At 39.8% G+C, this 25,038-nt stretch overlaps 1 protein-coding gene across 2 annotated transcripts; it reads right to left on the bottom strand.

Moving 5' to 3' along the window:
• Positions 1–320: 320 nt before the first annotated feature.
• On the bottom strand, positions 321–24,750 carry slc4a8 (solute carrier family 4 member 8). 2 transcript variants are annotated; one of them, XM_067505251.1, is made up of 25 exons: positions 24,463–24,750; positions 14,630–14,711; positions 12,072–12,224; positions 11,462–11,597; positions 10,711–10,871; positions 8,852–9,028; positions 8,428–8,519; positions 8,113–8,270; positions 7,915–8,002; positions 7,665–7,811; positions 7,441–7,541; positions 6,623–6,797; positions 6,392–6,525; positions 6,064–6,309; positions 5,888–5,993; positions 5,356–5,517; positions 5,107–5,220; positions 4,856–5,017; positions 4,499–4,750; positions 4,317–4,385; positions 3,728–3,901; positions 3,504–3,635; positions 3,308–3,411; positions 2,975–3,080; positions 321–2,799 (listed from the first exon to the last, which is right to left on the bottom strand). In XM_067505251.1, exons 1-25 carry the CDS (start codon positions 24,499–24,501, stop codon positions 2,794–2,796), a joined length of 3,276 nt encoding a protein of 1,091 aa, XP_067361352.1. In that variant the 5' UTR covers positions 24,502–24,750; the 3' UTR covers positions 321–2,793. The 2 variants fall into 2 exon arrangements, with proteins under 2 accessions (XP_067361352.1, XP_067361353.1); XM_067505252.1 differs by having other exon boundaries at positions 8,428–8,516.
• Positions 24,751–25,038: the final 288 nt, after the last annotated feature.

Genomic DNA, 25,038 nt, shown 5'->3' with positions numbered 1-25,038 from the left:
ATGTTTTAAATGTTTGGTTAGATTCTCTTTTATATAAATTAATTTATTAATTCATTGAAAACTTTTTAAAGACGAGTTTTAAGTTAAACATATTCTTTCTGACTATAAATGAAAAAGTGAATATACTAACACCACTTATCTACTCAGTACACTCAGAACTTTAACAGATCCGACTTCACTTATGTACTAGATATCTCCTCTCTAACTGTACTCTTAATAAAAAAATAATTTCCCAGTTAAATATCAATCGGTTATTGTTTTATGAGCAAGACCATTTATAATATAATGAACAATTGCAGTTTGTGAGACAAATTATAATAGGAAACATGGGTCATTACAGCCTTATTTATGTGCTGCATTCTTCAGGCTTTTTTTTAGCTTGTTCTGATAATTACAGTATATACAGAAATTAAAGAGGAAATGTTAGAATTTTATATCTAAAAATAAATAACTGTTATATTTGATTGTAAAATAATTTAATTGCTTACTAGATCTATTATAAATAAATATACATAAATATAATAAATATATCACAAATGCATTATCTACAGAAAGTGCAACTACAAATAAAGGTACTAGCCAATTAGTGAAGATTTTTCTAACGGAGTCTCTCTGCTCACTTTAGCTCTCTGAGCTAACCCAAACCCTTTGAGAAGGGACACTATTGTGTGACACCCAAAAAGGAGAGTCCTATCTTTTTTATTTATTAAAGAAATCCATCAAGTATGGCTCCTATAGTAGAAAATGAGGACGAGCACTTCACATCTGTTTATCCAAACATCAGAAATGTCTTGTGTCAGAAATCAGCATAAAACATGAAAATGTAATATCATTGTCTGTCAATTTTGTGTGATGTTAAATCAGTTTGGCACATAAAGAATTTTGTTTTTAGGTTTCAGATGATTGATTTTCCTGATCAGCTGTTAGTCCATCCAGAGACAGATAAACAAGTTTCACTGCTTTAAAGAACCCTGGTGAATAAATACTTGTTGCTTGATCAATTTGGTTTGGATTTTGGGTAAATTATTGCTTAAAACAAAATCCTGTACCCCCCTGAAAAAAATAACATTTTAATTTTCCTGATATTCAAAAGGGACACACTCACACACGCATGCACACACATGCACACTTGCACACATAGTTACCTGCTGTGGTTTCCCCTGACCTGGTGTCATTCAAAGTGCCTTGCAGGAGCATTCATGAACTTGTCTGAGGTAAATAAATAAGACACAGTGCTAACACATGAAATACATTCAGTAGAACAACCTACACAATCATTAGTTCATAGACAAACATACATAAAAAGAAGAAATTACACCTCATAAAATACATGTTATTGATGCCAGTGCTTCAGCTGATGTAGGTCTAACATGTACAGTTTTCGATTTACATCATCACAGAAACATTTTATGGCCTGTAAGATTTTTCTATATATTTAACCTGCATTTTTTTTTAAATCTACCAATAAATGTAACATTTTATCACCCTTTTAAATACAAAAACACACATGGCACATTAAATAAAAAAGAGCCTCTAGTGGACTCAAGGACTTGACAAACCTACATAAACTAAATTTAAAAAAACCTGGTTTGTTCTTAAAGGAGCATTTAGACTCCATCATTTAGCCCAGACAAATATACAGTTGAGACCTGGGTGCTGTTTCTCATGAAAGGGTGTAAAAGCAAGTAGAGAGGTTACTGTAGTTGTTGTTATTGTTGTTGTTGTTGTTGTTGTTGTTGTTGTGTGGGGACTGTTCTATCTTTGTGAGGACCAAATGTATTTAAACCATAGCTGCAGATGAGGATAAGGATAATTGTCATGAAGGAAGATTATTGCACAGCTGTTTCAGCTGGGGGTACCTAATAAATTGGCAACTTGGCTTAATCCTCTTTAATATGGCTATTGCTAGCTCTGGTACTGTCACTGAATGGATTAATTTCTCAGTGTGTGACAGTAACATCCATTTATAGACAAACAGCGGTCTACCTGTGAGCTGGAAACAAATCATTCAGATGTCTTTGACATTTTGTGAAGTAGAGCAGAGACAATGACTGACTGAGTTGTAAGGCTGTTTGGGATGTTCTATCTGAATTTGTTTCATCTGAATCTATGGCTTTTAGCTGCGATGCATGAACTGGTTGCCAGCAGGTCTCATAGTGCTCCTGCAGTTGTTTCATTATTTATTGTTAGTGGAGCAGCTCCAGGATTTGGATTATCAGAGTCTGTCTGCTTTTCAAAGACTGATAAAATGTGAGCTGTTCGATAACATTAAAATTGTCACATGTGAATACTGTAAAGTATTTTCCATCAAAATTTTATCTTTAAAGCCATATTTCAGCTTCACATTGCAGAGCCAAAGGCTTCTGCTTCCTGTCTGGTTGAGTTGCTGAAACCATGTGTGATGAGGTTAAAATGAAAAAGAAAGCTCAGGCCAAAATAATGATATTAATGATAAATGTGTCTGAGGTTAGTCAAGGGTTCAGAATTTGAATTATGTTAATATTGGTTTTAATTTCAGAGCTTTGGTTTGGAAAAGAGATTTGAAATTTATTCCTCACAAAGGCAGAAGTGCTTGTATAAGTCAGTCGCTGTGTGACTGTATTGCACCCTTGATTTTGTGTGTGTTTAAAACAGTACTATGTGTTTCGGGTAGCTGGTAGAAATCATCAGATTCTCTAAGCACTGAAGTGGCTGGTGGTCAATGCAGACATATTGTGGCATCATGTGGTCCAGATCTACATTGAGTCTGCCAGGACTGCAGACACCCTTTATTCATCTATGAATGTGATCCCTTCAATCCTGCAGAGCAAAAACATAAAACCCCACAGTTAGGACAACACAGAGGAGTTTGGTTGCCCCTAATTTGCAGTAATAAGCTGATGCAAGGAATGGAAAACACCAAGGAAGCAATTGGTCACAACAAAGCAGGACATTTTTACAATGAAAGGTGAGGAGTGACAGGGTTTGGCCTTGCCTTCTTAGCAGCCATAGGACGAGGGTCATTTTGACTGGAGTTGAGGGATTTCCACACGATTGTTTTAGACATTTCATCAGATATATTAATTTCAGAAGGGTCACATCTGAATAGCAGGAAAAGGAGAAAGAGGGTAAGATAAGACAGCAGACAGGGCAGGGACTGAGAGTAGGGATGGGGGGGTGGGGGGTGGGGTTCTCTGCATGTTAGAACATGCATGCATGTACTAACACAAGAATACACAGGAAAGTGAATATTACGAATCTGATCATCTGAAGGCCATCCTCCCCATTTAAGTGTGAGTTGGTGTATATAGTATATGTGTGTACTCACTTGGGGTCATGTGTTTTTGGGGTCTGGACAGGCTTGCTTCTCTCCATGGGAATCTGAACAGTAGTTGTATCTTCCTTTCTTACAGTGAGCATAACCTGTGATTCCTAAACAACATGCATTCACCAATAAACACACACAATCAATATGTGTACATTAAGTTTAGATTTTCATCTGCATATTTAAAGGTTTAGATTACCTCTTCTATCTTTTTGGATGCATCATCCAGATTTTTTTTCTTCCATTCAGGCATTAGGTCATCAAGATAACTTAGCTCTCGCTTGGAGAAACACAAGTCCAGCAGCTTTCGGATGAAAACCAGAGCTAGCACCTGCAGTAACAGGAAACAAAATGCTGTTACCTGAATTGAAGACACAAAGAGAACAGTGAATCTAAAGGAACTGTTAGCGGTGATCAACTCACCATCATGGGGAAAATAATTGCGGCAGGTGAAGTTTTAATGACCCAGAGAAGAGCCAGGCAAGTGAGCTGGGTGAGAGTAAACAGGTGCACCTTCCTCAAAGGGACATGGCGCAGGTAGATGAAATCTGGCTGGTGCTTGGCTGGCATGCCAAACAATTTCAGGCGGTCAAAGAACTGAGAGGTGATGAAGATAAACACAGGTAGGAGGAAATATATTGACACAGGGCAAGAGAAAAATTGATTTATGAGAACAGAGATATAGATGGCGAATATGGCAAGAGAAAGGTAGAGATTATTCGCAACAAATTTTGTTAGATTGGCCTAACAAATACTTAAATGACTGGCCTCATTTAATTGCAGCACAAAGAGGCTGTGAATTCTGAACATTTTGTAGTTGAAATACTCCAAACAATGTAAAAAATATAATCCCAATTAGTTAGTTAAGTGAAAGATTATTCAAATTTTATTTGGAGAAAAAATGTATCCCCTTTTGACGGTACTATTGCTAGTATTTCTGCCAAAGTCAGAAATTTGCAAATTGTTTACTTAGTGTACAATTTATATGTACAAGTGTCATAATGCACATTACCTGGATGCCTTTTAATGAGGACACTCCCATGTAAAGGAAAACACCATACAACACTGGCATAGGAATAAACTAAAAAAAAAAACAACATAACATTAAACATGTTAACATTAAACATTTCTTATACATGACCAATACATGTTCCAGCCAGAGGGAGGTAGCATTGAATAGCTTTTCTGACTAACCTGCAGGGCTCCTGTCATGAATACAGAGCAGCCCATGAGCAGGAAGATGACCAGGCCGGTGAGCCTCTGCTCTCTAATGCCAAGGAAGCGAGGCTGCTCTCCTGGAGCTGAGCTCTCAGACTCAAGCTTCAGGCTGTTGACATGTGAGATGGAAAGGACAGTGGCTGCTACGAACCAGGGCAAACCCATGATGGAGCACACTGCCAGCATCACCCCCACCATCAGCAAGTCCAGGTGGTACCCACACCCCTTCTGCAAAACACAGAGAAGGACAGATACTGTTTTTTTTAAGGCAACTGTACAAAACTGTAATAACAATTATAGGGCAAGAATTTTCATTTTCATTTCATCATTTACCAGTAGCTTATGTTCTTTGCGGTTGATGATGACAGCAGTAATCTGCTGGTCCATGAAAATAAGGATGGTGCAGAGAAGAGCAGGAATGGCAGCAGCCAGAACTGTCCACCATGGGTTGGGTCCTATTGGACTGATCAACCAACCTCGGTCATCTCTGGTGGGCTGGAGGTGGACATTAAAGTCAGGATTTGATTATAACTGTACAAAGTTTTATGTAAACATTCACAGTGGTATTAAGATTTTCCTTATACCTGGAATTTACCGGGCACCTTCAACTTCTGACTTGGCACTCCAATGGCGTAGTCAAGGAGAACCATGACAACGATGGTCAGAAAGACCGCAAAGTCGCTGATCATGGACCGAACCTGGCCATAAAAGATAAAAACAATACTTATAGATCATTAAGTCGTAAGTTATTTAGTGTCACTAGTAAGGTACTTTTGATCAAAGCATCTGCAAAATAACTAAATGTAAATGTAATGTGGCAAGTGTTTGATTACCTTGGTGGGGAAATAACGACTAGTCTTGAATTGTTTGAGGAAGGCAGACATGAAGAAAGTTGAAAAGAACAAGATGGTAGACCAAAAGAGAACATCTGGGGTGTATGGGCCATGGTGGCCACACGTAGTCCCAACAAATTGTCCCTGCAGACTGATGCACTCCTGCAGAGACTCACACAGGTTATTTTAGAAGAAACTTGTGACATTATAACATAAATTATGACATTACATCAAATGGTGTAGAGGTGTCTGGTGCATGGAAAGATTCTACAAAGCAGAAGGGAAAAAACACTTAATGTTGTGAAAACAAGCAGAAATAACAAGCTCAATTAGAAACACAGCAGTAAAAGGTTAATCGATTGAATGTCAAAGTCAATGTTTGTAAAGGTCCTTAAGAGATGTTAGCTGCTCAAGGTGTGTGAGGGGGTTTGCTGATTATTAATGAATACACTGGAGGAAATGCCATGTGTTCTTGGAGGTCATGTGAATGTGTGTGTGTGTATGTGTGTGTGTTTATACATAGTAACACTACCTTGACAGTAAGGTTGGCCCAAGGTACAGCAGAGGCTGTAATGTTTCCTTCACTCCACAGCTCTAAGGTTTTATTGCTGGGATTATCAGGCTCTGCACACCTACAGCTACAATGACAGAGACACACAAATCAGTGTGTGGTGGATGGCTAAAAAACATCAACATTGTGTTACTCACTATGCCAGTGTGAGTGTGTCCAGATCATTGTGTGTGTTGAAGGGGTAGAGTTCTCTTAGATGCAATAGCTTCTCCAAGGCCTCATATATGAAAATGAGGCAGATGAGGGCAGCAAAGGCCTCCTCTGTGAACCGAGTGATGTAGCACACCAGAGAGCTAGCATCTGTGGCAACCAACACCAAACACAGCAGAGCCGTCCACAGGCCAATGCAAGTCCTGAGACACAGGTAGGACAATTTGTAGTCCCTTAATCAAAAGAAGACAGAAGAAAAGAGATTAGGCACCTTACAGAAACGTCAATAAGTGGTTGTTGTAATACTGAACATACTTGCAGAACTTAAAGAGAATTTTCTCAAAAACAAGCACAGGTCCTGTGCTGCCTAAAATGGTGAGCGGCTGACCAGCGAACAGAGAGTACACCACTCCAGTCATAGAAGCACCTAGTAAGGACTCAATGGCACTCTAAAGGAGGAAATACAAAAAATACGTTTTGTACATGTCATTCCAAACGTTCTGTGGAGTATGTGAATACAGTATTTGAGTGTGTCTGTGGTCTTACAATGCGTCCCTCTGTCGCCTCCCCCAGCAGTCCTCCAAAGGTAATCACAGGTGACATGCAGGCACAGTAGAGGAAAAGGAAAGATGCCACACACTGGAGGCTCAGACCTTCCTTAAAGTCACTCAAATAGAATGGAGCCTTTCTTTTTATGTCTAGTATCAGGCCACCAAACAACCTGAGGAAAGATGAGGGATGATGGAGATTAGAGAACAAGCCAAGTGAAAAGAATGGGTGAAGTTAAGTTGACACATCTTTTTTCTTCTCATAATGGAAATATGCGAGACTACGCTTGACTGACGTCAGCCTTAATCTCCTGGTGCACCTGCTACAGAAGCTGGGAGTTTGGTGACCTTGTGTAACTACAAGCATAGGTCCAAAACCTTCAACTTGAGCAAACATTAATTCATCTAAAATAACAAAAAACACTTTTTAAGAATTGAATTATTACCAGGATGTGTTTCACTTCTGAGCAGGAGTAAGTTTTTCTGACCATGGCAGTGACATTTCTGTACATTGTAGCAAAGTAAAAAGTTTAACCAGGGAGGGTCTATATGAAAAAGGTTTTCAAAAGCCATATCTTAGTATTTTGAAAATGAAGTGAGCAATGGTTAGTGCATGATTGCCTTCAGGCTTTTGCACTCTGTGGTGGTGTTTGTCTTATCTAAACTCATGACAAACCCAAATTTAGATCTGGTGGCAACAGCAATTGAGAATCATTGTGTTTAGCTCAGAACAGGAGCCCAAGGCTGCGACAGATCCCACAACTGGTGCCTCCTTCATGATTTTCCTGCATAATAAACCTGCAAACAACAGCTTACCTTCCAGTTCTCTGCAGCTCTGGCCCATGGTATTCAGCATGTAGCTCCTCCTCTACCTGGCACATTGTGCCATTGACAACTCCAGGGATCTTCCTCTTCTCCTGCAGGTACACAACAACAGTCCAGGAACAGATCAGATAATACTGTAGCTATGAAACTGCAGAAACTCTCACTGTTGGTTTATTGCACCAAAGCAAAAGTTAAGCTAAAATTCAAACCAGTACCTGAGATGGGACATTCTTAGGAGGTTCGATGCGAATTGAGGGGTCCCACTCTCCTGGTGGCAGGACAGTCACCTGGTCCAGGAACTCATCTATCCCAGCCAGCAGGTCACTTCTGTCCTTTGCCTTATATGCTACATCATGAAAGATCTGATACATAGAAAAGCGAGAGACAGGGGAAATTTAAATATCTTGAGAAAGATCTGATTTCTTGAAAGTTTTAAAACTACATTTTCCTTTAGTAAGCTCTTACCTCATCTGTCATAATAGTTGCCATGGAGCGACCAATTTCATGGTATTGCTGAGCCTTTCCATCAGGGCCCAAGAGAATGAAGAGGAACCTGGTGTTTGTCAGCAGATGATGTAAAGTATGAGTCATTCCTGGCTCAATTAATTTGATTTCATAACTAAACTGTTGTTCATGTATCTGCAAAGAGCTGTGGCTGTCTACCTGGTAGGGATGGGGACTTCAGTGAGTCCGGTGAGCAGTACCGCAGGGGAAAGGCGGACAAAGGCCACAATGGGCCTCTCCAGGAAGTCCAGCTCTCCCACCAACACATTGGAGGCCTCTGCACCCTCTGGGATCTTCTTCATGAAGTGCAGGTCCGCCTAATGAGACAGTAAATTTTATGTTCCATGTGGTTTAACAGTCTGAGTCTTATCCTGCTGCCTGCTGCTGTGGAAGCACTGTTATTTCCTAGAGGGTGCTATTTGACCTAGTTGATTATATTGACAGCAGAAACAGATTGATTGTTTGCCTTTTTACCTTGCTGAGGTCCATCTGAGTGCCATCCTGTCCTGTGCCGTTCTTAGCTGGTTCTGCAGGTGGAGGATGCTGAGGAGATGTGGCTGGTCCTACTGGACAGTAAGAGTGTAAGTGTGTTTGAGACAAAAAGTCGGCACATATATTGTTTGGCCTGCCAAGTGCAAAGTGAAAAAATAAAAAATACAAATGCAGTAATGCTTATCTGCCAATTTAATGCCTCTTTTGATTAGGAAAGCCTGGTTTTTGGCCACGAAAGCACTGGGTAGAGATTATACATTTAAGGAAATTGTCTATTACTTTTGCTTTTACATCTTAACAAACAGGGATGTCTGTTATTCTAAGTTCAGTGGCATCCACATGAAATTCACACCCGCTTTACAAAATTTGCCACTTGCTCACATATGGCGTACACTGTGAAACTCACCTGTGAGGTGGGGCTCTGATGTTTTACGGTTTCCTTCAGTGATGGAGCGTACCATTGGGATCAGGTTCTTCTTCTTCTCATTCTGGTGGTGGTGTCTTTTTAGCAGAGCTTCACGCACCTTCACTCTCACGCTGTCGTCCAGCTCATGGGAGGCCTCCTGGTGGTCCAGGACCATGTCTGGAACACAAAGAACTCAGGTCAATATGTGCCCAACAAGTTGAGCATGATGCAGAGTAGCTGACTAGCTGAGGTTCCTTTATTTTCTCCATAACAATCATACACACATCATACACTGCAGTGACCCCATTCATTTTGAGCATACTTCAAGGCCAGTGCTATTGTATTAAGCTCATGTGGAGTATAATCAGGCACATTAATGTGGGACAATGAGAAGAAAATCTCACAAAAGAGTCTAACAAAGGAGACTGTGCTCCCGTTGAATAGGACAGAGTGGTTGATTTGTACCAGCCACTAAAAACAACCAAAAGATATGTGTTACCTGTTTGTGAATTTTAGGCTGTTACTTAGCGTTTAGATTCCTCTGTGCACAGGTAGGATTGGTGAATGGGCAACTAAACAGGAGTTTAACACAGGAGATCATGTGAAACTTTGCTATTGGAGCTACAACCTCTCATGTGATGCATGCACCAGTGGGTTGAATGAGAAGGTTGAGACAAATGACCAATGTGGGCCCTAATGTTGGGGGGCTGTATCCAACATAGACTAAACAGAGTGTGATATAACTTCACATTCTCTACAGGAAACCAGGTTTATATACAGAACATGAAGAGCAATCTTCAACCACGCTATGAAACTTAACCTTTTTCAAATTGTTATTCCCATTATTTGATATTTTCAGCTGCACTCATAAGTAGCCACATTTTTGTAATGTTTCTACTCATTCTTTCATTGGGGCACAGGTTCATTTTTTTATTTTCATTATTATTTTTTCATTATTTTATTTATGTTTTTTCAGATACTGTGGACAGTAACAGTTCCACTAAGCATTTGACATGGAATCACACATTAATTTAGGCAATTTCCATTCTTCGATTTTTTTTTTCCGAATCTACAGTCTTTTGCTCTCCGTTTGCCACACTTCCAACAACTAACAAGCCAAAAAATAATAACTTTTTCACAATTTTCCCTCTAACCATGTTGGCTAAAGTGTGAAGGCCAGGTTCAGCTATAGGAGTCACATAGTAAGAGAGGGAAAGGAGAGGAATGATTGCAGGCAACAATCCTTGTAAAGATTTGTAAGATGTGTATAGTATATGTATATATGTGTGTATAGTATTTGTATATGACATTGTAAAAATATCATATTCTGAACATGAGAAAGCTGGAGTAATAAATGAAAATTCACCTATGTGGCTTCATCTCTTTTTCAGCCTGAGTTTAAATTATAATTTTTGTCTCAACCTGTAGTCATTTTCATTGATGTCATGGATGTGTAGACACTGTTTGTCCAATCATGGGAGTGCATGCAAATACAGGTGTCTAGTTACCTGCACACATCTATGCAAATGTGAATGTACTGTGAAAGCAACTTTGCCTGGCTGTATATAGTGTTGACATCACAAATAAAGTAAAGCTCCTGAATCTAGCCCGTATGCAGGTCGTCGCTGTGAGATGGACAAATTCATTTGTAACTGCATTTTGTCTAAGATGTCAATGAATGTAATATTTACTCAGTGAGAGAGGAGAGAAGTGCTTTTACAGAGTGAGAAGGAAAAGGGCAGGAAAATACACAAAGAAATCCTTTGTCAGTTACTTACACCAATGATAAAAACTGATTTAACTGGGAATAGCACTAATGTACTGAGATGTTTTAAATGCTAACTGGAAAACAATCTAACCTGCAATCTCTTCGATACAATCCGCATGCATGTCAAGTAACACGCTGCCATTGATGATGCAACTGCGGAGCTCAAACAGGCTGTGGAGGGAGAGAGTAGCAACATAAGGCTTGCTCCACCTTTCTCCACCATCTTCCACATCTTCCTCAAACTTCAGCCACCTGCAAAGGAAAGACAGACCAATCATGGCCCGTATTAATTAAATTAATATAAAAAGGTTGTTTATCCATTTTTGCATTTGATTTGGCAATTTCACAGGATATTGTTTGATGTGATCACTTAAAAGTGCCTTCAACTGTAGAACATCCTGCCTACATTTCACTGTAGGCAGGAGTGCTTTACTTGATGTTGACTTAGAAAGTTTATTAACACAGGGCTAGATGAGCTTGGTGCAGAGACGTACTGGGGAGCATTATATTATATTATATTATATTATATTTTACACTGTGGCTACGGCCATTTCCCATCAGGAAAGACCTTTGATGTAAATGTAAATAACAATATAAGGGGAAGGTTTGAAATGAGTCTGTTAAAGTAAAACTTGGCATTTGATCGTCATGTATGAGACTGAAGCAGCATATTTTTTGTCATTTCTGTCATTTCTGTCTTTGGAACTTTTTGCCTCGAGCAAATGAACCAAATTATTATGAAGGTTTAAGTGTAACTACAACAATACAGCAGTAGAACTGTCGGGTTGTCAGATGCTTTGGATCGGGCACTGTTCCCAATAGCTTCCAGAGGATATACTGACCTGGCTGTTTCCTTCCACTCAGCATCTCTGCCATCCTTCACACAGATCTCATCCAGCTCAGTGAACAGCTCGTGGGCCACATGTTCAGCATCCTCCTCTGTGCCCAGAATGAACTGAACCCGCTGGGACGGTGTGTCTGATGAAGTAAAAGATGTGTGGGAGGAAGGAGAGGTGAACTGTGAATCTCAAAAGACTTTTACAAATACACACAACACCAATCGCTTTGTAATTACATGCCTTAAAAAAACCACTACTAAGTCCTGACAAGATACCGAATACCCACGACACCAAGCAAACATATTTTGTATCAACACATGCCGTACACACACATGTCCGTAAGCACATGGATCCACACATGCAACATGCTTACTAGTTCCTGCTCTCTGGCAGTTAATTAGTATGTTTATCAATTTTAGCCTGCAGATATGAGTGTGTGTTAATGTGTGTGTCTGCGTGTGAGTGGCCACGGTATTGATAGGCTTTGTTTCATAACAACTACCTCCTCTGTAGGAGGTTGATGTGCAAGTAACCATTAATGTTCAATACATGCATGCAATAATAAAACTCACTATGAGAAAAGAGTAGTGTGAGATGTGTGTGTGTGTGTTACCATGACTGGAGGTGACCGTCTCAGTTCCTTCGCTTTGTTGTGCTGCAGTACTTCCTGCTCGTCTATCTCTCTTGCGGTGCCGAGAGCTATGAGGCTTGTGATGACGATGACTCTGCCTGGGCATTCGAACCCCCACAAAAAGAGTCCTGTGCCCTGAAGAGGAAGTGAGAGGACTCATTTCACTGTGAATTGTGATATTATACACGCGCTCATTAGGAAAATTTTAAATAAACATCCAGCTAATTGTTATTTGAGCAAAATACAATCCAGCAGTGCATTGGAAAATTCATGAAATATGATCACAATCACATAAATGCCCAGGATTCTGGAGTCGTCAGTAACTTGCACCTGGATACAGGGGGAAAAGTACAAAATAAAAAGGCCCAAGTTAAATCCTGTATTTAGTTTGTTTACCTTGTGTAATTGCAGTATGTCCTATGAAAGTCTGATCCTTAGAGATGCTTAAAAGCTGATACATAGACTAACTGGAAATGCAGTGTCTTTGTAATCTTGGGTTCACTCAATGACTATACTGTATACACATATATGTCTGTAATTTTAGTCTATTAGATGAGATAATTTAGAATATTAAGAGCATTGTGCTACATTGCAAATGAAAAAAAAACTAAAAGAGAAAATAACAATAAGTGAATATGGCAGAGTAAGGATGTGTTAATGGGGAAAAGAACTGAACAGTGTGCACTTTGACCTCAAACTCAGATGTTTAAAATTAATGAAAGCCTGGGAGTTAGAAATTGACCTAAAGCTCCAAAGGGAAAATGGGAAACAACGCCCTGCTTCCTGTCCCACATTAGTCTCAATCACTGCCATCTTATCATCGGGACATTTAGTGTTGAACGCTATTTGCTGTAATAACATGAGACTGAAAGCCTGTGACATAGACAATAATGGAGCTCTATTTCACTCTCAACCTCTAAAATTCAGAATGACCTTTAATTATGACATTTTCAAAATACCTTTAGAATTTTCATTCATAGATAAAACAGAGTTTTTTTTGAAGAGGTGGAGACAGTTTACTGTGCATGTTAGTGTGTTCATGGTGTGCATTTGTGCATAGCAAATATATTTTGGGATGCAACAAGGACACAAAGCCCCTGAACTGCAGCTGAGGGTTCCATCTCTGAACAACATGTTATCCCTGCAGGAATGTGATAATGGGCTTAGTGACACATGGGCGCACACACATGCACACACACACGCGCGCACACACACACACACACACACACGCATACACAAACACACGCACACACACACACACACACACACACACAGACACACACACACACACACACCTTTCTCACCACTGTGATAACAGATCATCCCCCGAGTCTTCTCTGGTTACATAGAGGATTCATTTTTAATGTTCAGCTCTATTCCTTTCCACCAGACAATACGACAGAGAAAAAAGAAAACAACTCACACTTAACAAACAAAAAATAAAATAAAACTGAAAACTAAATATCTGCAAACATGCACACATGAACAAAGTGAAAGAAGTGAATAAAGTGGCAGAAATTGCTTAATAATACAGAAAACCTTGAACAAAGCATTAAATATTTATGACAAGTGGTGTTAGGACAAGGGTTCTCAATTCCAGTCTTCAAGGACCCCTGGTCTGCTTGTTTTCCATTTGTCCCTGCCCTACCCATTTGCTGATCACCTGGATCAGGTGTGTTTAGTGAAACAGAAGCTTGAATAAACATAATGAAACACCTGATCCAGGTAATCAGCAGGGGGTATAGGGAAAGAAAAGTCTCCTTGAGGACCAGACTTGAGAACCCCTAATTTTGGAGGGTCCATTGACAGATTCAAGTCCAGCTATAAGATGTTTTTAAGTATAATTTGAAATATTTGTGTGCAAAAATATACATTTAATTAGTACTTCTTTTGTTTAATATGTTTTACTGCTACTACACTATATTTTACATGTATCTATTCAATTATTACTTATCTATTAATTCTCTTTATTGACTTATGTATGGTAGGTTAAAAGTTATGAACAAACCAAGCAAAAATCATTAAAGTATAGTGCTATGAAAAGAAATGTTTCAATTTGCAAAATAGCATAGATAGGAAAAGAAAAATTTCTTTTTAGTACCTAGAAAGCTGCAGAAGAATTCCATATTTGATTGTGTCTGATTAAGGGATTTATCAGCAGAGCATGGTTAGATGTAAATGGCTAAATGCCTGCAATGACATCATTAACTAAGGTGTGGACAGATGTGTATTGTGGTTCAATATTTGAGGGCTTAGAGAGCAGTGCAGCCGCCTCAGTGTTGGTTATGCTGTGAAGTTGACAGTAATCAATCAGTAATCGAAAAAACGAATGTGCCCCAGTTGCAGTATTTAGTTTTCTTTGTGTGAAACTGACAAACTGTATGGTTCCTAGTAACATATAGTATAGTACCCCCTAGATTTGACTTGAACCTGAATTAAACAAAATTCTTTCCATTAAAGGAATTGAGATCAAAAATCACATTTTACACTTCACAGACTCAAGAGTTTGGCTACTTGTTTCACCTGTGCATGTTACTCACCTTCTAGTTCCTCTTTCTCATAGTGAATGTTCAGTACTGAACTCGTCCCTCCCTGGTCTACCACCACCTCCTCATCTGGTCTCTGATGGACACACACAAGCACAAGATAAGATATTGATTATATAAGATACAAGATATTGTTAGATTTATTCTAGTGATTTTCAGTGGACACACTGTCTCCAGCAGCCATTTTCTTCCAAATGTAGAAGTTTGTTGAACACCTTCAGCCCTTCAAGGTCAGTCTGTGAAAGTGCAACTTAAGAGGACATTATGACCAGACATGTCCTTGAAAAGTCACACAACCGACAGTCTAACAGAGCCACTAATTGGCCAAACTGGCAAGAGCTTTTCAACAAAGAGCATCACTTTCCAGTCTATTCTCAGACTGTCTGACCACAGGAAACACAGGCAGACAGACCAACACACTCACGCATGCAAGAAAGACAAAGCGTTTAAGTCATTTGGAGAATGTGCTAGGCTCTACAATACAGGGGAAATCAAATCAAATCAAATTAGCAGAACGCCACATCAATCAGTGGCACTGCTGCTGGCAGACTGTTGCAGGATGTTGCTATGTTTTACCATACCAGCAACAAGACATTCTCAGAAATCATCTACGGGGCCTATAATAATGAAGGCAGAGGATTGCAGGAATGTCTGCAGTGGCTCCAGAGCTACTGTGTTGCTGCACTGTCTCTGTGATTTGTCACAGGCATATGCAACAGAAAATATTAAAATTTTAAATTCTGTGAGCTTCTCACACTAAGAGCATGTGCCACTTCATATACATATGAATCAGTTCAAGCCATCCCATGTTTCTGGCAGAAATCTAACTTTGACAGAGGTAAGACAATAAATAATCTGAAAACTGGATCCTATATTATGCCAATAAACACATGCGAGTAAAGTCAATTAGAGCTGCAACCAATGTTAATTGGCTATAATCTATAAATGCGCAAATGCAAACGAGCACTTTCAGTAGTACTGAGTGCAGAGATCAATAAGTAACTGCATATACACACACTGGTCCAGTATATATATCCAGCTCTTTATATAGAAGATGCTTCCACCCACTCTATACGAACACGTGATCTGTCTGTATTTCCAATGTTTCTGCGCCTGTGTGAGGTTGGTGGCCGCAGACCTGGATTGAATAGAAGTTTAAATATGTGTCACTAAGACTGACACCCTTTGAAACAACGATTAGAGATCAAGATCAAGATGAAATAAAATGCAAATGAAGTATCTGTGATTATTACTGTATATGAATAAATACAGAGACAGAGATAAAAGAACATAAAGATTTAATAAGCCCATCTTGGTTAATTGTTTGCTAATTATCTAACCATATGACTAAATTTACTTTCTTCCCTCACATTGTTTAGTTAGTTAGCTGTGGTTTGCAAACAGATTTTTGTGCCTCCTCAATTTGACGTACAATGATGTGCATAGCCTGCAAACCGTGCCACTGCATGTGTTGATTTTAGCTCAACAGCTGCGTGTGAAGGAAATGTGTTTTAGATGCTCGTTAAAACATGTACTGTATGTGGGAACGATGAGAGACTTTGTATTAGGTGCAGAGAAAATGAAAATGTGTTGGTGTGCCAGAAGCTGCATGTCACAGCAGGATCCTCATTTATTCTGGTGAAAAACATTATGGCCTATTGTATGTGTAAAGAGCAGGAGGTAGCAGTGATTTCTTGGGAGGGAAAACATCACACACTGTTTATTGAGAAAACCCCCCAGTTTTGCATAATGCAATTTTAAAATGTAATAATATGGACAGTGTTGCTACAGGAAACTATTTAACCTTCATCTCTCTTCCACTAATCAATAAGTTACATTCAATTAGGCTCACTACAGTGTCGTAGATGATCTCAGCTAACACTTGACGCACATTTACACTTATCACTAGTTAAGTTACTTGCATGTCTCTAAAGCTTAAACCAGAGCACCACAGGGGGGACATATAAACTCCACACAGAAAGGTTCCTGTCAGATGGCAGGTTCGATCTCCGAGCATTCTTGCTGCGAGGCAATGGTGCTAACTACTATGCTGCCTGCATTATTAACATGCACACAGAGGTCTCTGGGCTATTTTTAACTTGTCTTATTCGTTTAACGTCTCATTGCTGCTCAAAGCTGACCAGCTAAGCGTATTAGCACCAGATTATGATAAGGAAAAATTAATTAACATGCAGTACAGCCAGATAAACATTGCATTTTATTAGAAGCAAAAATTCTAACCTGAAAAAGCTTTCTGTTATATTTTCATGCCAACCTATCAGATATCAGACATATCACACACAATCATTTATAGATCACACCTAGATGAAAAACGGATGTATGATCCCAAGACAACCACTTAATTCAGGTGTGTAACCTCGCGTTGCATTTCTGCTTCTTTTCACACCCTCTTCACCACTTCGGTCCAGTGGGATTTCTTCTCCTCCTCTTTCTTCTCCTCCCAAGACCATTAAGTCCTTTTAAAGATTAAGGACATTTAATTACAAAGTTTGCATAGGCCAAATGCTGAAAGTGAGTCAAGATTTTATAATGAGGATGATAAAAACGTGGTGACAACAGACAAATCTTGTGAGTGACATCTCATTTTTTTTGTACTCTGGCTTATCCTGTGAGTTCAGGGTCGCCACAGGAGATCATTGGCTGCATGTTGAGTTGGCACAGTTTTTACACCAGATGCCCTTCCTGACACAACCCTCCCTAATTTCTACAAGGCTTGGATCAGCACCGCACAGCTAGGGATGGGAATGGGATGTTGGGGGTTCAGCTTCTTGCCCAGAGACACTTTGACATATAGGACCAGGATTTGAACCACTGACCCCGTGGTCCGATGATGACTGCCTTACCAACTGAGCTACAGCTGCCCCCGTGATTGAAATCTAATGGTCTGGTGAAGAGGGAGAGTTTATTTATTTTCACATGTACACTGTCTTGCTGCTGTAAGTACTCTACAAATCAAGGTATCACAATTCTGGTCCTCAAGGACCCCTGCGCTGCTTGTTTTCCAACTAACTCTGCAATACTCATTGCTGATTGCTTGATACCACCATGTCGATAACATCCCAGATGAGCTTCAATTGGAAGTGCAGGGCTAGCTGGAAAACAAGTTGAGCGGGGGTCCTTGAGGAGCAGTATTGAGAACCCCTCCTTTAAAAGCATCACGTGTGGCTGAAATCTGTTTGAGTACTGCTTGGGAACAGCTGTTACAGGAAACCATTTTGCCCTTTTAGATATGTTTTTGATTATGGTGATCTGCCATGATATCTTACCCTGATGTATCAGTTAAACTGTGGACATGTGCAGTTAGCACCAACTGTGGGATGTTATCACTTCATTCAATGGCCATCATGTTAAGTGCCGCTATGTTATTATGCTCTGGGACAGAAATGTGTGATTTATGTTAGATTTACAACAAAAAGGAAGAGTTTAGAAGAGTTTGAGAGAGATCTGAGCTGGGTTAAAATATAACAACACTGATAAAATAACAGTAATAAATAACGCGATACGACATGACACAAACTTTTGTTTCTTATCTCTAAGTCCCCTGTTTTGTAACCCATCTATCCACCATGCACTTAGACGTATGGTAAAAGCTGCTAAAAAAGGGGAAAAAATGTACAGTCATACAGATGTACACATTATTTTATGTTAACGATTTATATTTATTTCATTCACACACACTTACACTCATTCAGTGTTATCAGTGAGTGCAGCTGTGGTGGGTGAATTAGGGCTGTGCAGTGTGTGGGTTTGGGATCAGGCTGGAGGCAGCCAGCTCCAATTCAACAGGAGCTTTACAGAACATATAGACACACAAGAAGAGAAAATGGATGAGAGAGAGAGGAGACTCTAAAAGCTTTCTCCCATAAAGCACAGTACACCATTATCATCAATTAGTTTGCATCTATTTGGTTCAGAGACAGAAAGGGTGAGAGAGAGAGAGGGAGAGAGTTTAAAAAGGTGGAAAATCTGTCTTTTGAAGTTCTATAACTACAGAGTGGGTGAAAGTGTGATATGAAAATAGAAAAAGTCCTTTTTTAGGTCATCTTTTATAAGTGAGATTACAACTTTGTTGTATATCCTTGCCATGATAATAATGTTGCGTCTGTGGTTTACATGCTTTTCATAACACAATATGACTCACAGCTCCTGGTCAAGGCTCAGTAACCTTCTGAAAGGTAAATTCTTGTCACATTAGGTGCTTCAGCTAATTACAAAGCTGGGTAAGCACATGTTTGACTCTCAAAGCATGTGCACATGTAATTTTCCACTGGTGGGTCAAATAGCTGTGTTGCCCATTTCTATCCCCCGGCAACCATCTCCTTTTCTTTGCTTTTCTCCTCTTGCTTTGAATTAGTCACGCTGCTTTATAGAGTCTATGATTCAAAAGAAAATTCAACACAGATTACTGCCACCACACCAGAGAAGGGATTCACAGCTGGCCCCAAAATGGCTGCCTGTCCTTGACTTTCTGTCCTTTGCCAGCACAACAGTGTTAAGCACACATGGGAATCCCATACTGGAACTGCCTTTATTAGGATACTGCCAAATTAAATGACCCAAGAACCCTGACATTAAATTGAAAAAAAAGGAAAAATCCTTACCATCACTCACCTAACACATTTTACTTAAGTTTTCCTTTGGTAGCAACTAACAAATATTTGCAGCCCATAAAATTCATTTGACCTAGGCTATTAAATGCTTTGTTGACAATGACACGTCCTCTCTTTTTATTTATAATTTGATAATAAACTCATCTTCAAGTAATACACAAGATAAAGACTGTTAGCACCTTAATGTTTTACCATTTAAAAGCTAAAGATAAAGTCACTAATCACTAAACTATGTTGTATAACTAAACAAATAGAAGCAGAAAATATGTTAGATTCCCAGATAAGTCTGGATAGGCACCTACATTGTCCTCCTTATGTTACTGATGACTCTCCCTTCGATGAAGAAAGTTCTGTACAAGAAGTAATCACACATGAGATGGTTGCGTCTACATGTTTTGGATTTCAAATATTTCCCCCTACCCCAAAAGTTTAATTTCCCTTATTTTGTGCGCTAAGTTCATGACTTTGCCTCCCAGGAAACTCAGCTAATTGCTGTTGTCTCTGAGCATTTACAGTAGTTATGTTTTGCAACAGGAAAGCCTCAATTTCTGAGTGATAAAACTCTCTGTAAAAACTCTGTAAAAACAGGCAAAAGGAGAAGCTGTAATTTACGCCAGTGAAAAACACTGAAGTGGTTGCCATCCCGAACAAATAGAGCAGCAATGATTTTCACCACAATCCAATCAATTTGCTGCATCCAAAATGTCCTCTCACTCCATCAGGATTGTGAGTGGAACCAGTCCCATTGGATTGATGCCTGATGGTGACTGTGAAGACACTTGAAGTCCAGAGGGAGAACTGAGACCACACATCACAGAAACTGGCTAGTAGAGTGAATCTTTACTCTGTACAAATATAATAACTATATATCATCAGCAGTGAGGTGAACAGCCCGGTGACACAGTCATGGTAGATTAGTAATAGCTTTAAGGTCATTCCTGTCTCAACTGACCGCCTCAGCTGTTACAATATCCTCTTCCCATGATGAACATGTCTATTGAAACATCCACTACTCGTCTGACTCTGTGTTTCTCTTCATTTCGCTCCGAACTGACCCTTCTCTCCTCTCCTGTGATAAGCAGCATGAACTGACACCAGGCATACAGATCCTGACTCAGACAACTGGGTCTGTCACCTCCAGACTGGACTTTGTGGATGCCATGGTTGACGCTATTGGTGGCACAGCCTCAGGCCACTGCTGCAATGTCATAGCAGTGCACCATCTCCTATTGAGACACATGTGGCAGTGCTTCACTCAGAGGAGGGGTTTACATGAATGGATGAAAGGAAGAGATAATGGTGAAAAGGTGAAACAGAAAAGCAGAGAGCTGCCGGAGGTAGGATGAGAGGGGAGGCTGTTTTGACTGCTTCAGCCCACGGATATAACATGAGTCATACACACTTTATTCAATACCACACAGACAATTCTGCGTCTCCAAACCCTCACTCTGTAATTGTTTTCTCTCTAGAAAGATTTCAACAGCCCTAGTTTGCTTTGACAGGGTAAGATAGTAACATACGACATAATTAAAGCTGCAGAAAATTGATACCGTGAACAGTGAAATAATCTGTGGTGGATGAAGTACTCAAAAACTGCACTTAAGTAAAAGTACAAATACAGAAACAAAAAAGTACCCACTGACATTTCTACTTAAGTAAAAGTAAGTAAGTACCTAATTTATATTTTACTTATGCATTAAAAGTAAAAGAACTTGACTATTTTTTTCTTCCTGTCTCTGTGTACCAGTGCTGCTTTCTTTTTTGGAAATAAATTCAAGATGCAAAGAACACTGAGCAACAGAAATCTGTTAACAAGAACAAAATATAAGAGTAAATGTATGTGGTTGTCTTGTAGCAATATTTTGTTATTTGATTTAATCCAAGCAAACACAGTGGATGGCCGTGTGTAACCCCACTGCGCACTGGTCTATGTAGCTGCATAAGGAGAGGACAACAACAACAACAACAACAACAACAAAAACGCTTCGGTCAATCAATCATATGAATGTGTGAATCAGCAGGGACCAGCTGTGTCCCAGCAAAACACACCAAAGAGTGAAATTACTGAGTACCGGCTCATTTTGAGTGTTGCTAATATGTCAAATAAGTCTTTTAATTAAGGCTATGGATGGAGGGACTAACCGCCTGCCTGCACCCGGTTTCATGAAGTGATTCCTGACTCGACTGTGATTCATTTTCATAAAGTAAAATTATGTGATTGTAACGTGTAACGCAACTTCGATTAGAAATGTAGTTTAGTAAAAAGTATAGATATTTGCTCTTAGAAGTAGTGGAGTAGACACTAAATCTACTGAAGTACAGTACAGATACATGAAATATGTACTTAAGAACAGTCGGTCGTTACTTATGTAATAATTTTCTCTTTGTTTTTTGACATGCTATTTAAAATAATCAGAGGCAAGGACTTGCTGCTCGATATCAGATCTACTGATTGGTACAAATAAAAACTACAGTGTGTCTGTTTTCAAACTATATGAATCCCAATAAAGTGAGACCTGTTTTCAAACATGATCTGACATACTGAGAACTATAAAACATTAAACTGGAAGTTATAAGGGACTTTTAGCAAATGAAGTTTCTTCTAAACACGTTCCTCATTCCTCATTCCTCAGACAGTCAACTTAACCACTCTCTATAAGCGGACTCTCAGCCACCAAACTGATTACAATAAAAGCTTAGGAGGGGGGCCAAGTAGGTGCGGTATGACTGAAAGAGGAAACTGAGGGGAAACTTGGCGAGCTAAGATAAATTTATGAGCATAGTGCCATAAGGTAATGCATGTAACTTGATTCACAGTCTGTAGGTTTTTTTGATTGCTTCTCTTAGATGTACAACAATGCCAAATGAAATCTCCCGTGACGGATTATTGTCTTGAATGCATGAAATGATCTATAGCTCAAACTGGTTTAGTTGGGCTCAGGCTAGTTGTTTGTCATTGTATTGTACAATGTGATTGTGTATGTGTGCTTGGTTTTGTTGATTTGGGGATTATTAGAGTCCAAGCTTCTCGCTATGGTTACACTTTTCAGGAGACTCCGTGGTGAAACTGGTACAGGAACAGACTATGCATGAATGGCACTGAAAAATGCTCAAAGCCACTGGGGATGAAGAAGTTGTTCTGCATTCCATTACGTTTTCCTGCACCTAAGGCCAATCAAATGGCGAGCGGTGTTATTATCGTCATAATTAAACAGTCAATAGGAGTAATCAGTGAGAAGCATTTAACATTTTCTTATGATTACAGCCAAAGCATTATGTATTTAACCAACTATTAATTCCTCACAGTTCTCATAATTTACATTTCAGTTTTCGTATTTCTTTCTTTCATTTGTGCTCACATACTGTACCTTCATAATGTAAATGCTTATGTACAGATTTTTGTACTGCTGGGTACTGAGCAGCTTCCTATTTCAGAAGCACCAGGGGTGAAAACTAATTACAATATTTGCTTAACTACTTGAACAACTTGTCCTTTCGGCTTATCCTGTGAGTTCAAAGTCGCCACAGCGGATCATTTGGTCGCATGTTGATTTTGCACAGTTTTCACGCCAGATGCCCTTCCTGACGCAACCCTCCCCGATTTGGGACCAGCACTGCACGGCTGGGGATGGGAATGGGCTGTTGGGGGTTCAGTGTCTTGCCTAGGGCCACTTTGACATGTGGATGGGCAGAGTGGGGCACAAACCTCTGACCCTATGGTCAGTAGGCGGCCACTCTACCAACTGACATTGTATCATTTTATTTGCAGCATCACTGAATATAAATGCAATACCAATAAGTAACGCATAAACTAAAGACCTCATATTTAGCTTTAGGAATGTGATCGGCATATTTTAGTATTTTAATTACAATATAACATAAAATAGTTTGTGCTTATGACCACAACATTAAAATGCTATTGCCACATGTACAGCACAATTCAGCAGTGAGGTTAGGTGTTGCTTGAGGACTTCTTCTTTTTATAAACATGTTGTTATCTTTTTTTGACAACTGTTTAAAAAAAGGATTATTTTTATTTAACAGCTAATTAAAGATTTTTGCATCTTTATATGACTGGTTTTCCAGAAACAATCTAAAATCTTCCCCCAAATCGTGGGACACTCTGACGGTGCTTTGGCAGAGATTTCAACAGGTTTCACGTACAAAGAATGGCTAAAAGATGCTGACATGCCATGCCGACACAAACTTACAGGTTGCGTGTTGTGAAAGTGGACTGTTTAAAGAGTGAGACTCTTCTTTCCCCCCACCCTATCTGAAAGCTGTCAAATCACATCAGAGACTTCCAACCTCACCTCATCTGCCTCCTGCCCAAACAGGATGTTGTTATAAACCACCATGAATGCATGACTGTTGGGGCAGGGTACATTAAGTCCTCAAACAGCATGCCCTGGTAGTTCTATTTAAACTATAACCAGCAATCTTGATAAGCCCTGGTGAGCTTAATTTTCCCCCTACTTAGTGGTTCCTCTTTACCTCTGCCTCACCAGCTGGCCAATGGTCTGATAATAGATCACACATCATCATGACATTTAAGGTGAAGCCTTTTCCCTTCAAAACCCCAAAGCTGCCCTTTTCCTGTCCCCAGGACTGGCTCATGGTACAGGGATACCAGTAAGGTCGTCTGTGGAAATAAGAGTCAGAAGAAAATGTACCAGTTCGTCCATTTCCTGCTATTCCTCATACTTCAGGAGGAGCAGTTGTCATTAAATGAGCGTTGTGTTTAAAATATCTCACTACCTACGGACTAATCTGCTGCACTTTTATAATAGCCCAACATATGTGATTGATGAAAAGTCAAAACAAGATTTCTCGGCGCATTAACGCGATGCGCTCCACGGAATAAGTGCACGTGTTTGCACGAGGCAGAAACAATATCAGTCAACAACATCCTCCCATGACAACATCATCCTGCGGTTTAGCAAACCATAGATAACACAACTTGGGATAACATCCGAGTCCTCTTTCACATGACATATGACAACAATTAAAACACCTCAACAAAAAGAAACGCAGCAGTATTAAAGAAACAGAGGAGAGTTCCTACATTTTTACACAGTCCATTACACCAGCAGGAGTTTCTATTAGATAATTTACTGAGCGGTATAGTTGTTTGTGTGCAGCCGGGCTTGTGTGAATGCAACGCCCCATGTAATGCGTATTTAAAGGGCACTTTACCTGGTAGCTCAGTGTAATCTCGGGGTCGTTGACTGACATGCTTGTAGCCTTTTGGTAAACCTGCTGCTCAGTGTTCGCAAAGTGGAAAGGTGAGACTTTGACAGGGACAGGGAGACGAGCATCTGTGCGCTCTCTGAGGACGTTTTGAAGAAGCACTCACGAGTTGGTAACGGCAGCTACTTGTATTTCTGCAGACATGCTGACGATTGGCATCTCTTCTAAACGAGGAATACGGTGGTTAAGGATCTGTTTGGACCCCGTGTGATGATGATTTTTCGGCCGCGCTTCCAGCTCCCCTCCCTCCTGTCCTGGCTGTGGAAGCAGGATGCAGAGAGCATCACTGCAGTCTCAGCCAATTAGAGCGCAGATGCAAACAATGGGTTGCGACGCACTGCTGCTACCCAACACAGTAAAGCGCTAGTTTACTCTGTACAGAGTCTATTTTGGCAGCGTCTCACGTTTCAGCTGCTAAAATGTGTCAGGTTTCGTCCTTTAACATTTATGGTAACATTGTTTTTATTATTATGATGATGATGATTATTATTCATTATTTTTGTTTCGAAAACCTACTGGATA

This window comes from Channa argus, chromosome 5 (assembly GCF_033026475.1).
Source record: "Channa argus isolate prfri chromosome 5, Channa argus male v1.0, whole genome shotgun sequence".
NCBI classification, from domain to species: Eukaryota; Metazoa; Chordata; class Actinopteri; order Anabantiformes; family Channidae; genus Channa; species Channa argus.
This window is presented reverse-complemented; position numbering and strand designations above follow the sequence as displayed.